The 25,886-nt window shown below is 41.3% G+C and overlaps 1 protein-coding gene across 1 annotated transcript in view; it reads right to left on the reverse strand.

The window, feature by feature from the left end:
- Positions 1–15,803, reverse strand: part of KERA (keratocan) — a 39,965-nt gene extending 24,162 nt beyond the window's left edge. The window contains exons 1-2 of the mRNA XM_044277214.1: positions 15,575–15,803; positions 13,506–14,398 (exon numbers count right to left, since the gene is read on the reverse strand). Of these exons, the coding sequence (XP_044133149.1) occupies positions 13,506–14,391 (886 nt within the window). The 5' untranslated portion in view covers positions 14,392–14,398; positions 15,575–15,803. The remainder of the gene's footprint in view (positions 1–13,505; positions 14,399–15,574) is intronic.
- Positions 15,804–25,886: the final 10,083 nt, after the last annotated feature.

The following is a 25,886-nucleotide window of genomic DNA, read 5'->3' on the forward strand; positions in this document are numbered from 1 at the left end:
TTTGTTTCCGTTTTACGTAATAAAGCATTTTTTGTGTTTTTAGTTTTTGTGTCTCTATTGTCTGAACGCCTTATTTTATTTTTATTTTTTTCTGCTGATCGTCTTGTGCAGGGGCTCGTTTTTTGCAGGAAGAGTTGATGTTATTATTTTTACCATTTTTGGGTACATATGATTTTCTGATCATTCATTACTACACTTTATGGGGCAAAGTGACCCAAACATTTTTAATTTTGGCACAATTTTTATTTATTTATTTTTCCAGCTTTCATCTGAGGGGTTAGGTCACATGATATTTTTATAGAGAAGATCATTACGGATGTGGCAATACCTAATATGTATACTTTTTCTTATTTATTTAAGTTTTACACAATAATAGCATTTTTGACCGATTGTCTGCGTTAGGTTCTTATTTTTTGCAGGATTAGGTGACATCTTGATTGGCACCATTTTGGGGGGCATACGCCTTTTTGATCGCTTGGTGTTGCACTTTATGTGATATTATCCAGACATCCTTCCCATGCTGTTTCCAAACCATATTGGTGGTGTTTCCATCAATTTCTAACCTTTTTCTGTGAACCAGACACTCTCTCTACTTCAGAGCAGGGGGTGTTCGGTTTAATGCTTGGGTCTCCCATTGATTTTCATTGTGCTCAAGCATACACAGTATCCGGCCGAACACTGTGATGTTCCAAGCATAGCAATGCTTGAGCTGGACTGCTGTTCGGCTGAGCATACTCATTCAACACTAACTTTAACACAATAATAGCATTTTTTAAACAAAAAAATAATGTTTTAATGCTTCCATGTTCTGAGAGCTATACATTTTAATTTTTTTTTGTGATTTTCTTATGTAGGTGCTCATTTTTTGAGTCTGGGGTGATGGATTTATTGGTATCATTTTGTGGGACATGCACCTTTTTTTTATCAGTTGGAGTTGCACTTTTTTTTACACAGTTTTTATTTAAAAAAAAATTATGGTGTTTATCAGACGGGGTGGATCATGTAATATATTTATAGAGCCAGTAATTATGGAAGCAGAAATACCAAATATGTCTATTTTATTTATTTTTTCGATTTTTTTATTTTTTTATTACCTAATTGAGGAATTTCTTTTTTACATGTGAAACCTATTTTTTTAAAACTTTTTTTTTTTTTACTTTACTTTTTTTTTACACTTTGCGTCCCCCATAAGGTCATACAAGACTTCTGGGGGAAATTTTTAACTTCACTTTTATTTTTTTATTTTTTTCACTATTGATTTATCCTGTAACTGGGTCTGACATAGTAGCTCCAGTTACAGTGGAAATACAGCCTCCAGAGAGGCTGTACAGCAGTATACAGCGCTGTACAGCCTCAGTGCAGGGCTGATCAAGGTCTATGAAAGACCCGACAGCTCCTGCACTCTCACGGCCCCGCCAATCACATGACAGGACAGGACAGGAAGCGCATAGACAGCAATATAGAAGGCAGGGCACAGCGGGCCCCTGCTCGGCAGCTGCACAATTAGCGTGCAGCTGCCATCTCTGGATGGATGTTCCAGAACGTCCATTCAGAGATAAACATCCACCCATAGGCCGTTTATATCCTATGAGCGAGGATGTGAAGTGGTTAAACCCATTTTCTTTATTCTGCTATGTACCTGGTAAAGGGGAGTGGTTTCTGCTCCCAAGTGCTATTAATTGCACTGTTGGACTCTTCCTGAGCTTACTGTACTGGGCTTGCTGCACTAAGTGGGCTTTTGAATAAGTGGAGGTTAAAGAACCAGAGTTGTGTATTGTTGGCTTGATTCTAGCAAGTTCTCCAACTCCAAACAGGTCGAAATTTAAACTTGTATTTACTGTTTTCCTACCTTCCTTACTGTTTATTCACATTTAAACATGTGCTCCATAGACAATGCTTCTAAGTGTGTGTCCTGTGCAATGTATGCATGCCTTAAAGAGCCATTTAGGGGAGAATACATTTGCACTAGATACAAGCATGTTGCATATTTGGAAGCCCAGATCTTGGATCTAAATAGGCAACCTTAAATACTTAGGGGCATTGCAAACTTGGAAAGAGGATTAGACCTCACTGTTCAGGCATTGACTGGGGTCAGTAAAATGGAGGTGGGAGGAGGAGAGCAAGATCAGGACTATCAGGTCAGAACTTGAGTCCTAAGTCCTAAGCTGGAACGCCATAGTAAATATGCCTGCTTGGCTGATATTAGGGACGAAAGCCCAGGGCCAGCAACACTGCAGCAGGGCGTTTCTCCTAGCAATCAGGAAAATGACCGCTGAAGGAAGGATGGTAAAAAGAGTGCAGCAAAGGTCAGACAGATGCTGGTGGTAGGGGACTCTATTATTAGGAGGACAGAGAGTGGCATCTGTCACCGAGATCGTGAATGCCGAACAGTGTATTGTCTTCCGGGTGCTCGGGTTCGGCATATTACAGATTGGATTGACAGATTGCTGGTTGGGGCTGGGGAAGACTCGGCAGTCATGGTACACATTGGCACCAATGACAGGGGGAGATGGAAGGGCCTTAAAAATTATTTTAGGGAAGCTCAAGTCCAGGACCTCCAAGGTAGTGTTTTCAGAAATACTACCAGTGCCATGAGTGTCACTAGAGAGACAACGGGAGCTTAGGGAGTTAAATAAGTGGCTTCAAAGCTGGTACAGGAAGGAAGGGTTTGGTTTATAGAGAACTGGGCTGACTTCTCTGTCAGCTACAGACTCTACAGTAGGTACGGGCTGCACCTTAATGGGGAGGGTGCAACTGCTCTAGGGGAAAACATTGTTAGATGGCTGGAGAAGCTTTCAAACTAAGACCTGGGGGAGGGTGGGGGTCATACTAATAAGGGGGTATATAGTGAAGATAGAGAGTTGGATATAGGAGGGGACAGGTAGTATTTAGTGGGGGCTGGGTTTAGTGAGAAAAGTAGGGAGAAGAATGGGCATGAATCTGAAGACAAGAGTGAAAGAGGCAATTGTGGGTGCGGATGGTGAGGATGTAAAAACCTTATGGGTGGAAGTTCAAAGGGATATAAACACTGAAAAAATAATACTTGGTGTAATCTATAGACCCCCTAACAACACAGAGGAGATAGAAGCTCAACTGTATAACCAAATAGAGCAGGCTGCACAGGCTGGTACAGTGGTCATAATGGGAGATTTTAACTTCCCAGACATTGACCTGGGTCATGGTCCTGTCTCAACCGTAAAGGGGAGATTCCTCAACTTGCTGCAGGACAACTTTGTGGGCCAGTTTGTAGAAGTTCCCACTAGGGGTAATGCTCTGTTGAATCTGGCAATTTCTAATGATGAAGAGCTTGTTGGAAATGTTACTGTTTGAGAAACACTAGGTAATAATGACCACAATATAATTATATTCCCGCTAAATTATAAGAAGCAAATTCTGCCAGGCAAAGCAAAAACATAGAATTCTAAAAAGGCTAATTTCCTTGTGTTGAGGGTAGCATTTTAGGGCATAGACTGGGAGCAGCTAATGTCACATAATAATAATGAGTATAAATGGGAAAGCTATAAATCCACATTGAGTAATTTATTCTTCTAGGTAACAAATATAAATGGCTAAAATTAAACGCGCCATGGCTTATAGCTACTGTAAAAATGGCAATAAATTGCAAAAAAGGGCAATAAAAAAATACAAATATGAGGGGTCAGCTGTAGATTTTGAAGTTTACAAATGGCTTAATCAAATCTGTAAAAAGGAGATCAAATTAGCAAAAATACAAAATGAACAGCAGGTGGCAAAAGAGAGCAAAACAAATCCCCAAAAATGATTTAAATATATAAATGCTAAAAAACCAAGGTCTAAGCAGGTAGGAGCCCTAAATAATGATAAAAGGGGGTTAGTCACTGAAGATAAAGAAAATGCAGAGTAAATAAATGTGTTTTTAGCTCTGTATTTACAAAAGAAGAGAAAGGAGCTGATATCTCTGGTGCTGGGGCTTTTAGTACATCCAATAATACTCAATTAGCTAACTGTAGATGTGGTCCAAGCTAAATTAAATAAGGAAAATGTGAACAAGGCTCCGGGTCCAGATGGATTACACCCAAGAGTTCCTAAAGAGCTCAGTTCAATCATTGATGTGCCCCTGTTTATAATTTTTAAAGATTCTCTAGGTACTGGTACAGTGCCAAGTGATTGGTGCAAGGCAAATGTGGTGCCTATATTCAAAAAAGGATCTGGGTCCTCCACAGATAATTATAGACCAGTTAGTTTAACTTCTGTTGTGGGAAAAATGTTTGAAGGACTCCTAAGGGACTATACAGTATACAGTAGTATGTGACTGCAAATAATATTATAAGTGATAGCCAACATGGGTTTAAAAAGGACAGAAGTTATCAGACTAACCTGATTTGTTTTTATGAGGAGGTGAGTAAAAGCCTGGACAGGGGGGTAGCTGTGGATGTAGTGTTTCTGTATTTTGCAAAGGCTTTTGATACTGTCTCTCATAGACATTTAATAGGTAAAGTAAGGTCTATTGGCTTGGAAAGTATAGTTTGTAATTGGTTTGAAAACTGGCTGAAAGACCTTGTCCAGAGAGTTGTGGTCAACGATTCCTATTCAGAATGGTCCCAGGTTATAAGTGGTGTACCCCAAGGATCAGTGCTGGGTCCTCTATTAATTCATTTATTTCTTAACCCCTTCCCGACCACAATCTGTATATATACGTGATAGCTGCACATACCCCGTGCAGCTATTATATATATAAACGTTCTGGCAGCTCTTTAATCCAAGCGCTGCAAAGCGCTTGGATTAAAGCTTCTGCCCCTGCCCTGTGTGCTGTCACGGACAGCATACAGTGCAGTAATGCCGGCAAGGGACCAATCAGAGTGGCCCCTTGCCGGCAATCGATCCGATTGGTTAGTCTGTACAGACTAACCAATCGGATCGCGGCAGTGAAAAAATGCCGGTTTCAGGCTCTGATCTGCGCTCTGCAGATCAGAGCCTGAAATCACAGTGTCCTCGTGCCCCCCCTGATCCGTGCAGCCCCCCCATCTGTGCAGCCCCCCGATCTGTGCAGCCCCCCATCTGTGCCCCCTCCATCTGTGCCCCATCTTGTGTCCACAGTGCCCCCTCCTTGAGTCCGCCCCCTCCATTCCTCCTGCTGGCTGTGACACCCTCCCTCCCCCCCTTCCAGCGCTGCCCCCCGCTTGGTCTGCCCCCCTGCTGTGTTTGATGGCGGCGGCTCCATTCCTGAGCCGCCGCCATCATCAGAGTGTCAGCTCTATGCTGACACTCTGCTGTAACCCCATAGATGCCACGGCAGCGGCATCCATGGGGTTAATAGAGGGAGGGGGCTTCCTTTCTCCACCATAGGGGCTGCTGTGCTGCAATGGCAGCCCCGATGGTTGCCATGGCAACCGGACGCTTTGCAAAAGCGTCCACTGTTGCCACCTACAGGGCATCTGAATGAATTACACTTTGCAATGCAAGAGCATTGCAAAGTATAGTACAGCCCCACTGGATCTTCAAGATCCAAGAGGTACTTGATAAAAAAAATGTGAAAAAAAATTGCCTTTTCCTATAAAAAATGAAAAATAAAAAAACTACACATATTAGGTATCACCGCGTCCATAACTACCGTCTCTATAAAGATATCACATGATAGACCCCGTCCGATAAACACCATAAAAAAATGGAACTGTAAAAAAAAGCCATTTTTGTCACCTTACATCACAAAAAGTGCAACAGCAAGCGATCAAAAAGGTGTATGACCAATCAAACCGTCACCTCGTCCCGCAAAAAAGGATACCCTATTTAAGACAATCGCCCAAAAAATAAAAAAGCTATGGCTCTCAGACTATAGAGACACTAAAACATCATTTTTTGGGGGTTTCAGAAATGCTATTATTGTGTAAAACTTAAATAAATAAGAAAAAGTATACATATTAGGTATTGCCACGTCCGTAATGATCTTCTCTATAAAACTATCACATGACCTAACTCCTCAGATGAACGCTGTAAAAATAAATAAATGAAAACTGTTCCAAAACAGCCAATTTTTGGTTCACCTTGCCCCATAAAGTGTAATAATGAATGATCAAAAAATCCTATGTACCAAAAAATGGTACCAATAAAAACCTCAACACTTTCTGCAAAAAACGAGCCCCTGCACAAGACGATCGGCAGAAAAATTTAGAAATTTCATCTCCATTTTCCTTTAATTCTTGTGGAACGCCTAAAGGGTTAACAAAGTTTGTAAAATCAGTTTTGAGTAACTTGAGGGGTGTAGTTTTTACAATGGGGTCATTTATGGGGGTTTCCACTATGTAAGCCCCACAAAGTGACTTCAGACCTGAACTGGTCCTTAAAAAGTGGGTTTTGGAAATTTTCTTAAAAATTGTAAGAATTGCTTCTAAACTTCTAAGTTTTCTAACGTCCTAAAAAAATAAAATGACATTTCCAAAATTATGCCAACATAAAGTAGACATATGGGGAATGTTCAGTAATAAATATTTTATTAGGTATGACTTTCTGTTTTAGAAGCAGAGAAATTGAAATTTGGAAAATTTCATAAATAAAGGTGAAATATATTGACTCAAATATATGACTATCATGAAGTGCAATGTGTCACGAGAAAACAATCTCAGAATGGCGTGGATAAGTAATAGTGTTCCAAAGCTATTACCACATAAAGTGACGCATGTCAGATTTGTAAATTTTGACCTGGACACTGGGGCATCAATGACCCTTGTTCATGAAAGGGTTAATGATATCGAGGACGAGATTAATAACACCATTTCTATTTTTGCAGATGACACTAAGCTATGTGGTACTGTGCAGTTTATGGAAGATGTCCATAAAATACAAGCTGACTTGAACACTCTAAGTGATTGGGCATCAACTTGGCAAATGAGGTTCAATGTGGATAAATGTGTGTAAAGTTATGCATCTTGGTAGTAATAATCTCTGTGCTTCATATGTCCTAGGGCAGTGATGGCAAACCTATGGCACGGGTGCCAAAGGCGGCACTCAGAGCCCCCTCTGTGGGCACCCGCACCCTGGAAAAAGTCTATGGTGTACAATATGTCTTACACTTTTCCTGCAAATCATTCAGCGCAGGACGCACTATGAGCAGTACAGGCAGTTCAATGAATGTAGACAGGCTATTATAGCTAAATAATAAAGTATATGGAAGATAGACTATACTGGACTGTACCATTCAGGGTAAATTGCTGTGTTGGCACTTAGTGATAAATAATTGGGATATGGGTTGCAGTTTGGGCACTTGGTCTCTAAAAGGTTCGCCATCACTGTCCTAGGGGATGTCCTTGTAGATCGTAGATTAAATTACAGCATACAATGTCAATCAGCTGCTTCCAAGGCGACCAGGATGTTGTCATGCATTAAACAAGGCATGGACTCACGGGGCAGGGATGTAATGCTACCACTCTACAAAACGTTGGTGCAGCCTCATCTGGAATATGCAGTTCAGTTCTGGGCACCAGTCCATAGAAAGGACGCTCTGCAGCTGGAAAAAGTATAGAGAAGAGCGACTAAACTAATAAGGGGCATGGAGGGTCTTAGTTATGAAGAAAAATTAAAATAATTTAATCTATTTAGTCTTGAGAAGAGACATCTAAGGGGGGACATGATTAACCTATACAAATATATAAATGTGCCATACAAAAAATACAGTGAAAAGCTGTTCCATGTAAAATGCCCTCAAAAGACAAAGGGGCACTGCCTCCTACTGGAGAAGAAAAAGTTCAGTCTCCGGAAGCGTCAAAGCTTCTTTACTGTAAGAACTTTGAATCTGTGGAATAGAATTCCTCAGGATGTGGTCATAGCAGGAACAGTGGACAGTTTAAAAAAAGGGTTTAAATAAATTCTTGAAAGTATATGACATTAATGCTTATGAAAATGTGTAGAAATCTGAGTCTCACTTCATGTCCTCACCTTTCCCTTGGTTGAACTTGATGGACTTATGTCTTTTTTCCACCGTATTAACTATGTACCTATATGATGTCCCAGGCTCTCCATAGGTACAGCTAGGTGGAGGTTTCAGCCCTGGACAATCCCTTTAACCAATCTGTAGGCCTAGGAGTACATAAACTCACTCAAATACGCATGCTGTTTATTTTCCATAAGGCAAGCACAAAGTATATATTTAGATGAGAATGAAACTTGGATTTACATTTGTTATTTAATTTACCTGTCTGTGTCACATGAAATGCTGTCAAGCAGAAGCATACAGAAAATGGGAAAAACTGGACTACTAAAAGTACAGTGTACTAAAGTAACACTGATCATTTTGTTTCTTGTGGCCATGTCTCAGATAAAGATAACAAAAATGCTACTTGTAACGTAATGTAGTACATTATATCTGGATCACAAATGAAAAAAGTTTAATAATGCATTGTTGTTTGCTGCTCTGTCACAGATGACAGAACACTGAAATAATATGACACACTGAATGTGGTCATGTCTCAAATCTTAAAAAAAGAATCCTAAATTTACAGTGCAATCTATCAATGGTGTACTTGCTGACTAGGTCTTCTGCACTAGATCCAAGACCAAGAAGCAAGGTAAAGTTAGCCTGGTATGGAAGTTATTCGGCTGACTATGGCACTCTGACACCAAACAAGTTCTTAGAATTTATATAAAAAACAGTGGCTCACCCTCTTCCTATATGGGTAAGGTGCACACCCCCTGGTCCCACCCATAGGACCAAATATCAAAGCACGTCTAGAAAACAGGTATGGGGGGGGGGGCACACTTCAAAAGACAACACTCAATGGGATAGTGGTGATACACTTTAATATAAAATTTAAGTTAAGAACATACCCCTAAAACATACATAAAATATGGTACATCAATTAGTCTGAACCAATCCAATCTAATGCACACTCAGTTTCAGGATGTAATATACCCGCCAAATGGCTATATATGGCAATTTATACTATTGTCCACAATCAGCGATGCTGTCCAAGTAATATCCAGCAAATGTCCAGCAACTACAAGCTTCAGAGAATAATGTCCCGCAAGTAGGTAGAGCAGATATATGCGTTTGCGTCCACTAACTACCGAGCTGATAATCGGCCTATTCACTCCAGTGCACTTCCAGTATACTGCCCGTAGTTAAGAGCTTGAAAATGCTTTAGTACAATAAAATTTGTGCTCCAAAACGAGCCCGGTCTTACCCGTCACCGCTGCTGTAGCGTTGGTCCAGGAGGCCGCACACCCGCAGCGTCCCACGTGGTGTGCTACTGCCTGTACGCGGCGTCCCACGTGACCTGGTAACCAAGGGGACCGGATGCAAGCTCGTATGACGTCTATCTTGTGCGTCAGCTTCCGCTCAATGCTGTTTATTCCGCGTCTCTTTCTTTTCCTTGCCGGCTTTCTTTCTTTTCTTTACTACTAGGTAGATCAACGCTCACTCTAGACACCGCCAGACGCGTTTCGGGGTCTCACTTTATATTAAAGTGTATCACCACTATCCCATTGAGTGTTGTCTTTTGAAGTGTGCCCCCCCATACCTGTTTTCTAGAAGTTCTTAGAATTGTAGCTAGGTAACTAGGCTTTCTTTAATCTTGGATAAAGTCTCAGTTTGCTTCCATAGCACTGGTCACTCTTCATTCTGTAAATGCTACCTTAGTGCGAATGCACTAACATTTGGTGGTTGGAATTATTTGTAGCATAATTTAAAGGGCACTTCTGACTGACAGTTATTATAACCATACGCAGAGATATATTGTAAAGGAAAGAATGTATTACCCTAACATTTATGCAGCATCCTGGAATACGGTACCATGTAGAAAAATAAATCAAGAAATATTGAATGCTAAACAAATTAAACATTGCCTATTATGTTTGGAGTGAGCTAGATGGGCATCTCTAGTAAAAAAAAAAAAAAAAGGAAAGAATTCTTTAAACTCAGTCTGGTATGTCTCACTTTTTGTAACGGAAGTGGATGTGGATCTGCTGTGCCTATCAAACATATTTGACTTGGAGCTACTCCTTAGTGCATTATCTAAGTAGCCATCCTTGGTTATACCCCTATAACCCCTATACAAGGATCTGGACTTCGCTGCTGGGTAACCACTAGGCTGAAACCTATTAGAGTAGTCTCCGTTCAGAAGATTGCTGATCCAGGTTGGTCAAAACAAACCCATGTGAAACAGATCAGGCAAAACTGTAGTGATGAACAGACTGAGCTCAGGACAGGCAGAGTTTGTGAAATACAAAGTCAGTCACAGGATCAGGCAGTGGCATGCCTAGGGTGTTTGGCACCCGGGGCGGGTCCTTTCTCTGGCACCCCCCCCCCCCCCCAATACTTAAAAAAAAATTGTACCCCCTCACAGTAGTATTGCCCTCATTGTACAACCTTCACGGTAGTTTTGCACAGATGTGTACCCCCTCACAGTAGTTATGCCCACATTGTGCCCCCTCACAGTAATAATCCCCTTTGTGCCTTCTTCACAGTAATAATCCCCATTGTGTCCCCTTCATAGTAATAATCCCCATTGTGCCCCTTTATAGTAATAATGCCCACTGTGCCCCCTTCATAGTAATAATCCCCATTTTGCCCCTTCACAGTAATAATGCCCAAAAAGCAGACAACCCCTTTAAAGACATACTTGAACAACATTACATACAGCGCTACAGAACATACAGGGTCATACAGTGCCACATACCTCTTGGATCCAGTGACTTCTCTTCTCTGATGTAGATATTCTTTCCTCTTCCTCTCCTGTTAGACCAGACCACCATGGTGACTTCTTTCAGCCGTGCCTCATCTCTGCAGAGTTTAACAGACATCTTACTTTCCTACTGTTCCATCATCCTCCCACCTTCTCAATACCCCATCCTGCCACCCCCAATACTGTGTCCACTGTGTTCCCCAATAGTTTCCTGCAGAAACAGTCCCCCTGAAAATACTGGTGCCACACAGATGTACAAAAGCACCCCTTTATATTGTGCGCTAGTAATAAAAAATAAAAAAAAACACCTTCCTTTCAGATCAGACCCCCATATAAAATCCTAAATGAGATCCCTCAATCTCAGACCAAACCCCCTTTAGACCTCTATGTCAGACCCCATATAAGACCCCAGTTTTATACCTCAGAACAGACGCCCATTAGACCTCTATATAAGACCCCGACCCAATATCAGACCTCAGATAAGACCCCCATATAAGACCCCCATTAGACCTCCTGACTCCCACTAGACCTCCAGACCCCCATATCTGACCCCATTAGACCTCCAGACCCCATTAGACCTCCAGACCCCCATATCTGACTCCCATTAGACCTCCAGATCCCCAATCAGACCCCCATTAGACCTCTAGACCCCCCAGTCAGACATTCATACCCCCAATCAGACCCCATTAGACCTTCAGACCTCCATTAGACCTCCAGACCCCCAGTCAGACCTCCAGACTCCCAATCCGACCCCCATTAGACCTCTAGACCCCCCATTCAGAAGTCCAGACCCCCAATCAGACCCCTATTAGACCTATAGACCACCCAGTCAGACCTCCAGACCCCGAATAAGACACCTATTAGACCTATAGACCCCCAAGTCAGACTTCCAGACCCCCTATTAGACCTCTAGACCCCCAATCAGACCCCCATTAGTCCTCTAGACCACCCAGTCAGACCTGCATACCCCCAATCAGACCCCCATTAGACCTCCAGACCTCCATTAGACCTCCAGACCCACAGTCATCCCTCCAGAACCCAATCAGACCCCCTTTACACCTCTAGAACACCCAGTAAGACCTCCAGGCCCCCAATCAAACCCCCATTAGACCTCAAGACCCCCAATCAGACCCACAGACTTCCAGACCCCTATTAGACCACTCCAGACCCCCCAGTCAGACAACTCCAGACCCCCAGTCAGACCACTCCAGACACCCATAGACCACTCCAGACCCCATTAGACCTCTCCAGACCCCCCATTAGACCTCTATATCAGACCTCAGATCAGACTATAATAAAGTCACTTACCTCTGAGCCCTCCTGTCACCACTCTCCCTGTCCTGGTTGTCTTCTCTTCTCAGGGCCCATGTTGCAGTCACCTGACCTCCTGCAGAGTCAGGTCAGAGTGCGCTCTGTACGTCCTAATGCTGCAGGCAGCCGGGACACAGAGCGAGCAGGAGGAGGGGTAAGTACTGGACAGCACTTCTCTCCCCCTCCTCCTGCAGACTAGCGAGTGCTTCCATTATGGAAGCGCTCTCTAGTATTCCCTTTATAAGATGCACTGCATCCTATAAAGGATGAGCGCTTCCATCTGTATTGATGGAAATGCTCATTGCTCGTGTTCTTGCACCCCCCTGAGAGCTGACTTCCCCCCCTGGACACACCACTGGGGTCAGGGAAGGTAGCTCCGGGTTATTATGGAGTTCAGGCAGAAATCAGGCCAAGCAGAAAAATCTCAAAGTTCAAACGAAAGTATTGTACACTTTTGCATGACACTAGAATATCAAAACCTATTGCTCAGACCTATTACACAGGTGAAGGTGTCTTAAAGTCTCTAAGGTGGGCAACCACTGGCTAGAGAAAACTAAGGTGTGGGTCGGCCCTTTAGGAGCAAAGGAGAGCATACATGAGTGCACCCTAGAGGTGGAGAGAGTTGAGGCTGGCAGAAAGGAGAAGGCCCCAGCCCGCATTGAGTGGCAGTACTATGGAGATGCCTGCTCGGAATAGGCACTGTTAGAAGCATAGAGTGATGGACTGAGGGAGCTTTCCATTTGCCACAGATGTGCCAGAGAATCTGCATAAACATTAGTCCTATAGTCATTAAAAAGGACTTGTTAACAAAAAATGCAATACAATTTGCAGACAGCATGTTATAAAGCAGTAGAAGCTGAGCGGATTGATATATACTTTTGTGGGAAAAGAGTTGTTGTAGATTTTAAAATCTGTAGCACAGCCATTCTGCACAGATTTTTTTCACTGCATATTAATGTGATATGATATAACCCATTCACTTACATTTTATGAATTACTCCATGTGATGTACTCAACAAATGCTGAATTTGAAAATGCCTAAATGGGTAAATGTTGCACCAGCTGTTGTATCTGAAAAAATCTTACATGGAAATTATTTTTATAGTAAATCTTCAGTGGCGTTGCGTCATGTTTAGTCTGTTTTGCCAAAATGCTGCTTTTGAGTAGCTCACAGTTAGGGAGGAGCGAATAACGGATGGATCCGTTATGCTGGCCATAGACTTCCATTATGACGGAATGCATAACGGAATGCCTCTAAAGGCATTCCGTCATGGAATTGCATTATGGTCCGTGGTAACGGAATCCATAACACAATTCACCATATACCCAAATTCAAAACTTAAAGTTCGCTCATCCCTACTCACAATCATGATTATAATACCTATGCTAGTGAACTTTGATGTCTTATATCATTCTTTGGCCTAAAGCATTGCACCTGTTTCCATATCATTATTCACTAGACTTTCTGGTTTTGTTTACACCTGATACTCTTATAGATTCATCCTCAAGTATTTGTTACCATACAGTAAAAAAATTACTTACTTTTAATCTTGTTGTGATCAAGATAAAGGCGCTCCAGATGGCCATTAACAGTGGGCAGAGTTGCTAGTTCATTGTGTGACAACTGCAAGTCTAGGAGGGAAGTTACATTAAATACATTTGCTGGTATACCCTTGTCAGATAACTTGTTGTAGTTGAGCCTAATAAATGAGATTCTTGGCACATTATTAAAGTAGTCATCAGGTATTGACTCAATATTATTCTTGTCTAAATACAATTGTACGGTATTAGAAGGTAGGCCTGCTGGCATTTTCTTAAGTTCATTTTTGGCCACATTGAGCTGCATCAGATTTTTTAGTCCTGAAAATGCATCATCTTGAAAGGAACCATCTTTGAGCTTGTTCTGATGTAAATCCAGTAAAGTAAGGTTTTCTAAATTGCTAAAAACACCTTCAGGAATCTTTGAGATTTTATTTTTTGCTAAACGAAGTTGTTCTAAGCTGCTTGGTAATGGGGCAGGCACTTCTTCTAAATCATTGTCTTCTAGAAACAGGTAAAGTACATTCTTCATTGCTCCAAAGAAATTCTTTTCAATACTTTGACTTGTGATTTTATTTTTGTTTAAATTGATCCACCTAAGTTGTGTAGCGTTGGAAAATTGCTTTTCGTTAAGCGACTCAATTTCATTGTTTTGCAGATACAAGTACCAAATTCTTGACGGGATGCGAGGAACTTCTTTCAAACCTTTGTTTTCACAGTATAAGGCACGTGGAAAGCTAGGAGGGCAAGAACACTCTTTTGGACAGTCATTGGAAAGCAAATAAGCAGGTTCCAGGTCAAAATAGTCATAAACTTGACTTTCAACAGCAGTAAAAAAAATAGTGGCCACAAAAAGTATAACCGTTCTACGAAAGATATGTGTGTCCATTGTCGACCTTAAAAATGATAATGAATAATGTTATTTACATTTTGACAAAGTAAGTCTCCAACTCTATAATTACATTTTTAGCAACTATATTTCCATTGTGAAATCATTTGATTTGGTACTGCATGCATGCCTTACTTTATATGCCTGTGACGCTGCCTTGTAAATGTCTACAGTGTATTGTAAACATTAAACTCATTCAGAAGACCAGATGTTTTAATCTTTACATCACCGTCAACTTGAGCTTGAATGAACTCACTACATCATCTAATGTCTTTTTTTCATAGTCCCAAAAGGTTTACAATGAAAGGCTCTTTATTGTTTTAAATTTCCATGAATGAGTGTGATGTGTGGGTAGTGGAATTAATCTAATAGGAACATAGACAACAGAAATTAACTCTTTTAAATCAAGTAGGATTTCTCAAATGTATTCACATGTTATGCCTTTCCATCCTCCAGCATGAAAATTCATCTGGATAGCAGTTTCAATAAATATGCTTTGAGATCAAAGGGCATTCAGACAGCTGTTTCTGGTGTATGACTCTGAAACCTGGAATAAACTATGAGAATACTTGCCCTCCAGCTATATGAATACCCCTAGACAAACAATCATTTTAATCATATCTTTGAGCATGTTGCTTTGCTTAAATTGTAATTGTAAGTAACAGAATGGGGAAAAGGTTAAAAATACAAAAATTACATTAATTGGGTTTTCTATCTATTTATCTTTTGTATCTATCTATCTATCTATCTATTTATTTATCTATCTGGTAATGTGGTACAAACAACTAAAATGGTAAAAAAAATACTGTATATAAATAAAAAATACAGAAACCAAAATGTACTACATGCTATTCAAATAAATGAGTAAAGTTTAACATCCTTTATGCATGATATTAGCTTTCTGAATATCCCATGCTTATTTTGTAAATTAAGCTCAAGCTCAATGAAATATTGTTGTTTCATTAATGATGCCTATCTATTATACATCAACATCTCATCAAGTGACTTATACAAGCAGGGTCACGTGAATAACAGTTCTACATGTCATTTGACAATGCAAGTATTTCCAAATCTGGATTCTCTCCAAAAACAACTATATGAACAAACATTATTACCATGCTTAAACTGAGTAGAGCTGTAATTCAAAGTATTATAGTCATAACTAACATTGTGAAAGATTTACCTTATATATGTGGAATGTAGATGTTCCTCTTCACACTAGTTGATGCCTCTTAGGATTCACCTTAAAGTGGAAACTCTTGGCTCTTAGCAGAATGTTTTGATCATGTCCTTTGAGATTTAACTGCCTCTTACATCAACTCTTCTCTTATTACACTCACAAGTTGCTTCTTAAGTTACTTGGATAATGTAATCATAGCCATTGTGCCTGCTCAGCTGATGTTTTAGGCTTACCTCTTATTTCCTGACTGTTCAGTTGGTTTGTGTCGCTCCTTGGTCAGACTATGACAGAAGTAACATGCCTAAGTTTATGAATGCTGACTACCTAATACATATGCACCAGTGACTACAACAGTTAACCCATAAAGCAGCTTTAGACATTTAAGAACCTAGGAGGATATGCTGGGATTTTAAATAAGTTGCTGCAGAGAACATGTTCTAATCTGTTTTATCATTCAGAAATTGGTACAAATTGAAGCCTGTTACCATAGTATATTACTTGTAAAGAAAGAATACATTTCAATATAGTAAAATGCCTGCTTATTAACAAAATGTTATTGGTGTGTATAGAGTAAATAGTTTATATTGTATATATCTAATCTGGAGCAATAGTGTATGTTTAGTAAAACTTTGGGTAGAACCTGCGACAGATGACGTTTATTGTGAAAGTGTAAAGATATTTATGCCTTTAAACCAAGTTAAAGAAAAAACAATAAGTATCACAAAAACCTAATCACCAACATGCTGGTGTGTGTCTCTATCTTAACCCTTTCCCGAAATGTACCATATATGTATGGCACACTTATCAGGTGGGAAAAGGAGCTGTTGCTGACAACCAGGCCCCTACTATATCCGTGGGCATTAGTTAGAACTCAGATGCTGGTAGATTTACCCCTGAGATGCTGTGGTCAATGCTGACCACAGCATCTAAGAGGCTTGGAGAGGGATGGGCTCCTTCTCTGCCCGTTGGCTCCCCAAAATGCAATCACGGAGTGCCAATGGTTTTCATAACACCTGGAAGCTTTACAAAGGTATTTGGTCCTGCCATGTACAAAAGCTTAGGTTGGGTCTTATAGGCAATTGTCAATGTACTGCATTGAAACAGCGATAAGACCCTTAAAATTTGAAGTCCCATAGTGGGACTAAAATAAAAACAGTTTTTTAAATAATAGGTTTTAAGTGTAAAAAAAGCCCCCTTCCCCTCATCAAACCATTGAATTTTTTGTAATTAACAATTTTATTAATTTTGTTAAAAATCACAAGAAATAGACATATTAGTCTGCCGTCTGTAACGACTATCTCTAGAAAAATATCACAAGATGTACCCCATTAGGTGAACATCATAAAAAGTAAATTGAAACTATTAAAGAACAGCTAATTTTTTCTTCACCTTGTCTCCCCAAAAAACATAATATGAAGCAATCCAAAACATTTTATGTACCCCAAAATGGCAAAAATGAAAATGTCAATTCATCCCATGAAAAACCCTCACACAAGACCATTTTCAGAAAAATTTAAAAAAATATGGCCCTTACCTCAGAAAATAACACAAAAGGCATGATTTTTTTTTTCCAAAAATGCTTTAATTGTGCAAAAGTAGCAAAACTTAAAAGATCCCTCAAATTATTAGGTCTATAATCATACTTTCCAGTAAACATGCAATTTTTTCCACACAGTGTATGCCACATTAACAAAAAACAAAAATCAATGGCAGAATTGCTGTGTTTTCTTTATCTGCTTCCTAAAAAGTGAGATAAAAACTTACATGTATCCCATACATGATGTCCAAAAATCATTCCAGAAAAACCTGCCCTACAAAAACATAATCGTGCTCCTTCCCTTCTGAGTCCTGCAATGTGCCCATACAGCAGTTTCCGACCATATGTGAGGTGTTGCCTTATTCAGGAGAAAATGAGTAAGAATTCACATTTCATTTATCCAAATTTGCTGTAACTTTTGGGGTTTTAATAATAAATAAAGATAACATATAAAGAGTAAGAACCAAAATTTACCAATAACAAGTGCCATGTGTCATGAAAAACATAATTACTTGGATAAGTAAAAGAATTTCACAGTCATTACCACATAAAATGAAACATGACAGATTTGCAAAAATAGTTTCGGTCAGGAAGGTGAAAACTGTCTGTTTGGAAGGGGTTAACTGGGTAATCTTAGCAAGTCACCTTCTTTCCATATTACCTATCTGGGCAAAATGAACTTCGTCTATGACTACATGAGCCCTCTATGAGCAAAGAGCCACTAACTATCAGCAATGGTGGATCCTGTCTCCGCTAGAATATGCTCATACATTAATTAATGGCTTATAAATAATATTACAAAAACTGTAATTGGCATAGCTTCCTGACCCTATAACAGCTAATTGCAGATCCTGCAGGTATCAGATTATCACTAGGGACCTGGCTTCTTCAATACTAAGTGATCAGTAGTGTTGATCGAGCACCAAAGTGCTCGGGTGCTCGAGTAGAACATCTTGGGATGCTCGGGTGCTCTACCGAGCACAATGGAAGAAAAAGGGAGAACCTGAGCATTAAACCAGGCACCCCTGCACTTAAAAGGTCAGAAATTGATGGAAACACCACTGAAATGGTTCAGAAACAGCATGGGGAGGATGTCTGGATGCATCTTGGACTCCCATGTTGCTGCTGGGAACGATGTTGTCTGAGTAGTATGCCAATTTTACAGACTGACAATAATATGCACAAAACCGAAAATAAAATCAATTTTAGAAGAAAAATTGTTGGGAAACATTCTTTCCTGTATATTTACTTGAATATAAAATGCAAGTGCTGCCAAAAATTACAAGGAAGAGGCACTCAGATACAACTTGTATATCACACTGTGGTACAATTGTTCAGGTAGTGGGACTTCTACCCTTTATTACACATAAAGGAGAGGATCAAACACACCCTTAAAAAATGATGATTAATGGCCTGCTGGTGACCCTCAAAAACATTAGAAGCAAGGGCCTGCTGGTGACCCTCTTAAACATTAGGGGTGATGACCTGCTGCTGATCTGACCATCTAAAAAATTAGGGGTGAGGGTCTGCTGCTGAGATGATCATCTAAAACATTGAGGGTAAGGGCCTGCTGCTGAGCTGACCATCGAAAAAATTATGGATGAGAGCCTGTTGCTGAGCTGACCATCTAAAACATTATGGGCAAGGGCCTGCTGCTGAGCTGACCATCTAAAATATTAGGGGTGAGAGTCTGCTGCTGAGCTGATCATCTGAAACATTAGGGGTAGGGGTCTGCTGCTTAGTGGAGTCTCTAAAACATTAGTAGCTAGTGCCTGCTGCTAATCTGACCATCTAAAACATTATGGGTGAGGGCCTGCTACTGAGCTGACTCTCTAAAACATTAGGGGTGAGTGCCTGCTGCTGAACTGACCATCAAAAAAATTATGGTAGAGGGCCTGCTGCTGATCTGACCATCAAAACAATTATGGTTGAGGGCCTGCTGCTGAGCTGAGCCTTTAAAACATTAGGAGTGAGGGCAGCCTAATAAGCATGTTGATATGATGGAGGAGGAGGAGGACGACGAGAAAAGGAATATTGAACAATATACCCTTTTTTGTGATGGAAGGGGTGCATGAGAATACAGGGTGTTCAATACACCATAAAGGTGTGAGAAGGTCTGACAGACGTCCTTCTCTACCTCTTGCATGATTTTCTTTGTTTTGGTTTCACTTTCTCATCTAATTTCCTTCTCCCAGGTGTCACCTATTTAGACTAATCCTCTTTCCTTTATATTCCCTCCCATACTCACTTTGCGGTTTATACTACTTCCTGGATTGAAGTGTTCACTGCTGGAGGCTTCTGCTGCTGCTTGTTCAGATAAGTCCTTTCATGTATTGTGTTTTCTTGCTGGCTTGATTCTAGGTGACCCTGACTCCCTCTGTATGAAGTGCAGGGAGCCAGTGGTCTTGTCCCCTCACTATTATAGGGTTTTCAGGTGTCACACAGTCTTAGGTACGGGGGCATACAATCGTCTACCTTTGAGACCCTTGTATGTGCTTAGCAGTCAGGGCGAGCTCTTAGGATTTTATGGGGGTCACCTATATGCTCCTTAATTTGGGATCAAGCCAGTCGGACGTTTATTCATAACTTCCAGCTATCTGCAACATCATCCGTGACATTATAAACCGCCATTACCGTCTTAAGCATGGATCCGGTTTCAGCCTTGGTTGACCGCATGCAAGGTCTTTCACTGGAGGTAGCAGATCTCCGTAAAACTGTGTCTCAGTTTCAGGTGACCGGTTCTGCTTGCGTTCATGGAGTTTGTTGCGAGCCTAAGATCTTGCTTCCAGACACGTTCTCCGGGGGTAGTGAGAATTTTGTTCGCTTTAGAGAGGCTTGCAAACTCCATTTTCGCCTACTTCCCCATTCCTCTGTTGATGAGGAGCAGAGGGTGGGGATCATCATCCCATTTAAAGTGCCTTTATGTTCACCTGATTTCCTCTGGTGGAGTAGAGAAGTCAGGGGCACTCCAGGCCTTTTTTTCATTTTGATAAGAGTCAACCTGTCAGCATTTTCGGTTGAAAGGCAGGTGCGCTTATCAGTTATTATGCCCCCAACAGCACTAAATACCCGCTCTGACAAAACGATGGCGGCAGGGCAGGCCAGCACCTGTAGAGCGCCAGTTCATGCCACATGTCCAGCTTGGACACCCAATAGTTGTAAGGCACAGAGGGATTATTGAGGATGCTGACACGGTCTGCTACGTACTCCTTCACCATCTTCCAAAACTTTTCTCTCCTTGTGACACTAGGCTGTGCATCAGGATGAGGTTGCTGGTGGGGTGTCATGAAACTTTCCCAGGCCTTGTAGAATGTTGCCTTGCCTCTGTTGGAACTGCTGTGTGTTCCCCTTGTCTCCCCTCCTTGGTTGCCCAAGGAAGTACGTACTCTGCTGCCAGCGTGGTCAGCTGGAAACTTTTGGAGTAGTTTTTCCACAAGGACCTTATGGTATTGCACCATTTTGCTTGTCCTCTTCACCACAGGAATGAGAGATGAGAAGTTCTCTTTGTAGCGGGGGTCGAGAAGGGTGAACAACCAGTAATCGGTGTTGGCCAAAATGCGTATAACACGAGGGTCATGGGAAAGGCAGCATAACATAAAGTCAGCCATGTGTGCCAGAGTCCCAACAGACAAGACTTTGCTGACTCTCAATCTCCTCATCCTCTTCCTCCTCTTCGGCCCATCCACGCTGAACAGATTGAATAAAACCTGCTGTGCTTACTACTCTCTGTAGCGGAGGCAACTGTCTCCTGCTCCTCCTCCTCTTCATTATCCAATTTGCACTGAGAAGACGAAAGGAGGGTGGTCCGGCTATCACCCTGTGTACTGTCTTCCCCCATTTCTACTTCTTCCACATGCAAAGCGTCCTCCTTCATTGTGAGCAGCAAGCGTTTCAGTAGACACAGAAGTAGGATGGGTACGCTGATAATAGTGCCATCGCCGCTAACCATCTGTGTTGATTCCTCAAAGTTGCGTAAAACCTCACAGAGGTCAGACATCCATGCCCACTCGTCGCTTGTGAAGAGCGGAAGCTGACTGGAAAGGCAATGACCATGTTGCAGCTGGTATTCCACTACTGCCCTCTGCTGCTCACAAAGCCTGGCCAACATGTGCAATGTGGAGTTCCAGTGCGTCTTCATGTTGCACAACAGTCGGTGAGCTGGCAATTGCAAGCGCTGCTGCAGCGTTGCCAGACCAGCGGCAGATGTAGAGGACTTTCGGAAATGGTCACACACGCGGCACACCTTCACCAGTAGATCAGTGGGGTAGGTTTTGAGAAACCGCTGAACCACTAAGTTTAACACTTGGGCTAGGCATGGTATGTGTGTGAGCTTGCCAAGTTCTAAAGCCGCCACCAAGTTACAGCCATTATCAACCTGGTTGTAGGTTGAGTGGCAAGAGCCACAGCTCAGTCTAGTCCATTATACCCTGCCACAGCTCTGCAGCGGTGTGCTGTTTGTCACCTAAACATATTAGTTTAAGCTCGGCCTGTTGCCGCTTCCCCACTGCAGTGCTACACTGTTTCCAACTACTGACTGATGGCTGACTAGTGCTGCAAGATGATAATTCAGAGGTGAAAGTGGAGGAGGAGGTGGAGGAGGAGAAGGGGGGGTTGCAGCCACTAATGTAGGTGGTGGCGGAAATCCTGATGGAAGTAGGGCCCGCAATCCTGCCGGTATCACCTGTGTCATCCCAGGGTATGACACGCTCCCGGCCTCCACAACGTTCACCCAGTGTGCCATCAGGTAAATCTAGTGTCCCTGGCCACAAACACTTGTCCATGTGTTAGTCATTAAGTGGACATTTCCAATAACTGCGTTGCGCTTTCGTTCAAAGGCCTGGGGTATGGACATCTGTACGCTGCGCTGGGACACAGAAGTGGATGTGCTAGCTGATGGTGCTTGCGAAGGTCCAAGAGCAGGGCGGGAGGCATCCATGCCTGTGTCTTGGAAAGGGGATTGGCCAGCAGGTAACACAGGGGAAGAAGAGGCAGTGGTGTCACCAGCAGACACTGATTGTGGACCCAGAAATTCGGCCCACCTATTAGGGTGCTTTGATGCAATGTGGCGGATTATGCTGGTGGTGGTGAGGTTGCTAGTGTTCTAGCCCTTGGCAAGGGATATTGGTTGCTAGGGATGTTGCTAAGCTCAGACAAAGACATTGCAGCCTTCTCATTGGCCCACAAGCAAGAAGGGAGGTTACTGATGAAAAAAAATCCAGAATATTTGAAATTACGAATATATATCACTATATTCTAAATATTAACAAATTCTCGAAGTACCGATATTCGCAATTAATATTCGCTGTTCGAATATTCGCGCCCAACACTACTCACAGATATTTTTTGTATGCACACACGTTAACAGGAGATATAGCGCAGATAATGTCGCTGTTCGCAGTGTCTATGGAAAAAGTACACTGGATGTCACAGATAGTTTTAGGATGCGCACACGTTATACAAGAGATGTAGCGCAGATAATATCGCTGTTTACAGCGGCCAAACAATTGCACGCAATTTAGCGCAGGTTGTGCTAATAATATATATTGCTGCCAGATACAACAATAGTCCTCAAAGGGACTTTTGGGTCTCAAAACGCACGCAATTTAGTGCAGGTTGAGCTAAAAATATATATTGTTGCCAGACACAATAATTGTCCTTAAAGCCTAGCCAAAAATAAAATTCAATTCCCTACACTATCTGTCCCTTCTATAGCACAGCTCTCCCTGACTAAGACTGTCCGAACCATGTGTTATCGGGTGCTTTATAGCACCTGATAATGCGTTCCGGCCAGCCAATCACTGTAATGCCAGTAACTAACATGGCTACAGCATTACGGCAAGTGGCAGTACTTACTTGAAAGGGTATTGGCTGCATAGCATCCAACAAACGTGCGGGGAGGAGACTCGAGCATGGCGCTCAAGCACACGCAGTATTCGGCTGAACTGTTTTTTGGCCAAGCATGCTTGATCATCACTAGTGATCAGCTGTTATTTCTGGGGATACTTGGGCTGGTCCTTCAATGCAGTCTAGTAGAACAAAACCAGTTAAAAAACATTAATTGACATTTATTTAGACTAGACCTACAAACCAACATTGGTCACACAAACTCAGACATATAGAACACCATTTTAAATTTACTCTCAGAACTATGGGGAGATTTATCAAAATTGGTGTAATGGAAAATGGTATATGGCACATCCTGCAACTGCTATGGGAGGATGCCAGGGGAGGCCTGAGCTTATGAATCGTATGCATTTTTAAATATATTTTAACTACTTCCAGACCAGGCCATTTACCCCTTTCCTGACCAAGCCTAACTTTGCAAATCTGACATGTCATTTTATGTGGTAATAACTTTGGAATGCTTTTACTTAGGGTACTTTCACACTAGCGTTATTATTTTCCGGCATTGAGTTCCGTTCTAGGGGCTCAATACCGGAAAAGAACTAATCAGTTTTATCCTAATGCATTCTGAATGGAGAGCAATCCATTCAGGATGTCTTCAGTTCAGTCCTTTTGCCTTTTCAGGACGGAGATAATACTGCAGCATGCTGCAGTTTTATCTCCGTCCAAAATTACAGAACGCTTGCTGTAATGCCCATTTTTTTCCATTGACATGCATTAATGCCGTGTCCGGCCCCGAGAGTTCCGGCAAAACGGATCTGGCATTGCGGTCTGCCCATGCTCCAAAAAATAAATGCCGGATCCGTTTTTCCAGATGACACAGAGAGATGGATCTGACATTTCAATGCATTTGTCATATGGATCAGGACAAATGCCATCAGTTTGCATACGACGGAGCTGCCTGCTGGAATCCTCTGCCACAAGTGTGAAAGTACCCTTATCCAAGCCAATTTGAGACATGACACATTATACGTCATGATAATGGTAAATTTGAGACAATATGTTTTACCTTTATTTTAAAAAAAATACCAAATTTACCAAAATTTTAAAAAATTCACAATTTTTTTATTTGAATTTCTCTGGTTTTAAGACATATAGTGATACCTCATAAAATAGTTATTAACATTCACCATATGTCTACTCTATGTTCAAATCATTTGGTAACATTACTTAACTTTTTTAGGATGCTAGTAGGTTTTGAATTTTAGAAGCAATTTTTTAAATTTTCAATACAATTTTCCAAATTGATTCTTTATAGATCAATGCAGTTCTGAAGTCAAGAATTTTTAAAATTTCACATTGTTTTGCAGATTTTCCATTTTAATCAATTTTTTCCTCTAACATGTCAAGGGTTAAAACAAAAAACTAATCTTATTACTTATTACCCTGATTCAGCAGTTTACATACATACTCCACATACTGTATAATCGTAAACTGCTGTATGGGTACATGGTAGGGATCAGAAGGCAAGTAGCACCATATTGTTTTTGGCAGGCAGATTTTACTGGAATTGTTTTTAGGCACCATGTTGCATTTGAAGAGACACTGGGGTATCTCTACAGTGGAAACCCCCAAAATGTGAACATTTTGGAAACTACACTACCCAAGGAATTTTTAAGAGGTGTAGTGAACACTTTTACCCAACAGATGTTTCATGGAAGTTATAACACTTGGTTGTAAAAATGAAATTTTTTTTTTTTTAAAGGGACAAAAAAATTGCTTTAGGCCTAAACTTTCTTTTCCACAAAGGATAACAGGAGAACATCACCCCGCAATTTGCTACCCATTTTCTCCTGAATACAGTAATATCTAATTTGTGGTCATAAAATGCACTATATTGAATATAGTGCTATATATTAGTTTTTTAGAATATTCTTAATTTTTTTCCATCTGAAGTTATGATTCCTCCCTGCTTAAAGAGGACCTTTCACCGATTATGACAATGTGAACTAAGTATACAGACATATAGAGCGGCGCCCCGGGAATCTCACTGCACTTACTATTATCCCTGGGCGCTGCTCCGTTCTCCCGCTATGCCCTCCGGTATCTTCGGTCACAAAGTTATGGTAGGCGGAGTCTGCCCTTGTTCTGCTGTAGCGTTGGCCAATCTCAGCGCAGAGCTCACAGCCTGGGAGGTTATTTTCTCCCGAGGGCAGACTCCGCCTACGATAACTTAGTGACTGAAATCTCCGCCTACTATAACTTAGTAAGTTAAGATACCGGAGGGCATAGCAGGAGAATGGAGCGGCGCCCAGGGATAATAGTAAGTGCAGTGAGATCCCCGGGCGCCGCTCTCCATGTCTGTATACTTAGGTCACATTGTCATAATCGGCGAAAGGTCCTCTTTAAGTTGCTTGTCAGGAAACTTAAGCAGGGAGGAATCATGACTTTGGATGGAAAAAAATTGCGAATATTCTAAAAAACGAATATATAGCACTATAGAATATATAGTGCTATATATTCGTTTTTTTAGAATATCCGTCATTTTTTCCATCTGAAGTCATGAATCCTCCCTGCTTAAGTTGCTTACATCTTAAGCAGGGAGGAATCATAACTTCAGATGGAAAAAAAATGACGAATATTCTAAGAAACGAATATATAGCACTATATTCAATATAGTGCTATATATTCATTTTTAACCCACGCCTGTATTGATCGCGTAATATTCACATATTAAGAGATTATTACCTTGCCGATTTTCCAAGTAATAAAAAAAAAAAGAATATTCGAAAAAATAATATATAGCACTATATTCGAAATATTCGCAAATTCTCGAAGTCGCGATATTCGAGATAAATATTCGTAATTAGAATATTTGCACGCAACACTAGTGGTCAAGAGGTTGGATCTGATGGATCAAGATGTCTCCAGATG

Source organism: Bufo gargarizans, chromosome 2 (assembly GCF_014858855.1).
Source record: "Bufo gargarizans isolate SCDJY-AF-19 chromosome 2, ASM1485885v1, whole genome shotgun sequence".
Lineage (NCBI taxonomy): Eukaryota > Metazoa > Chordata > Amphibia > Anura > Bufonidae > Bufo > Bufo gargarizans.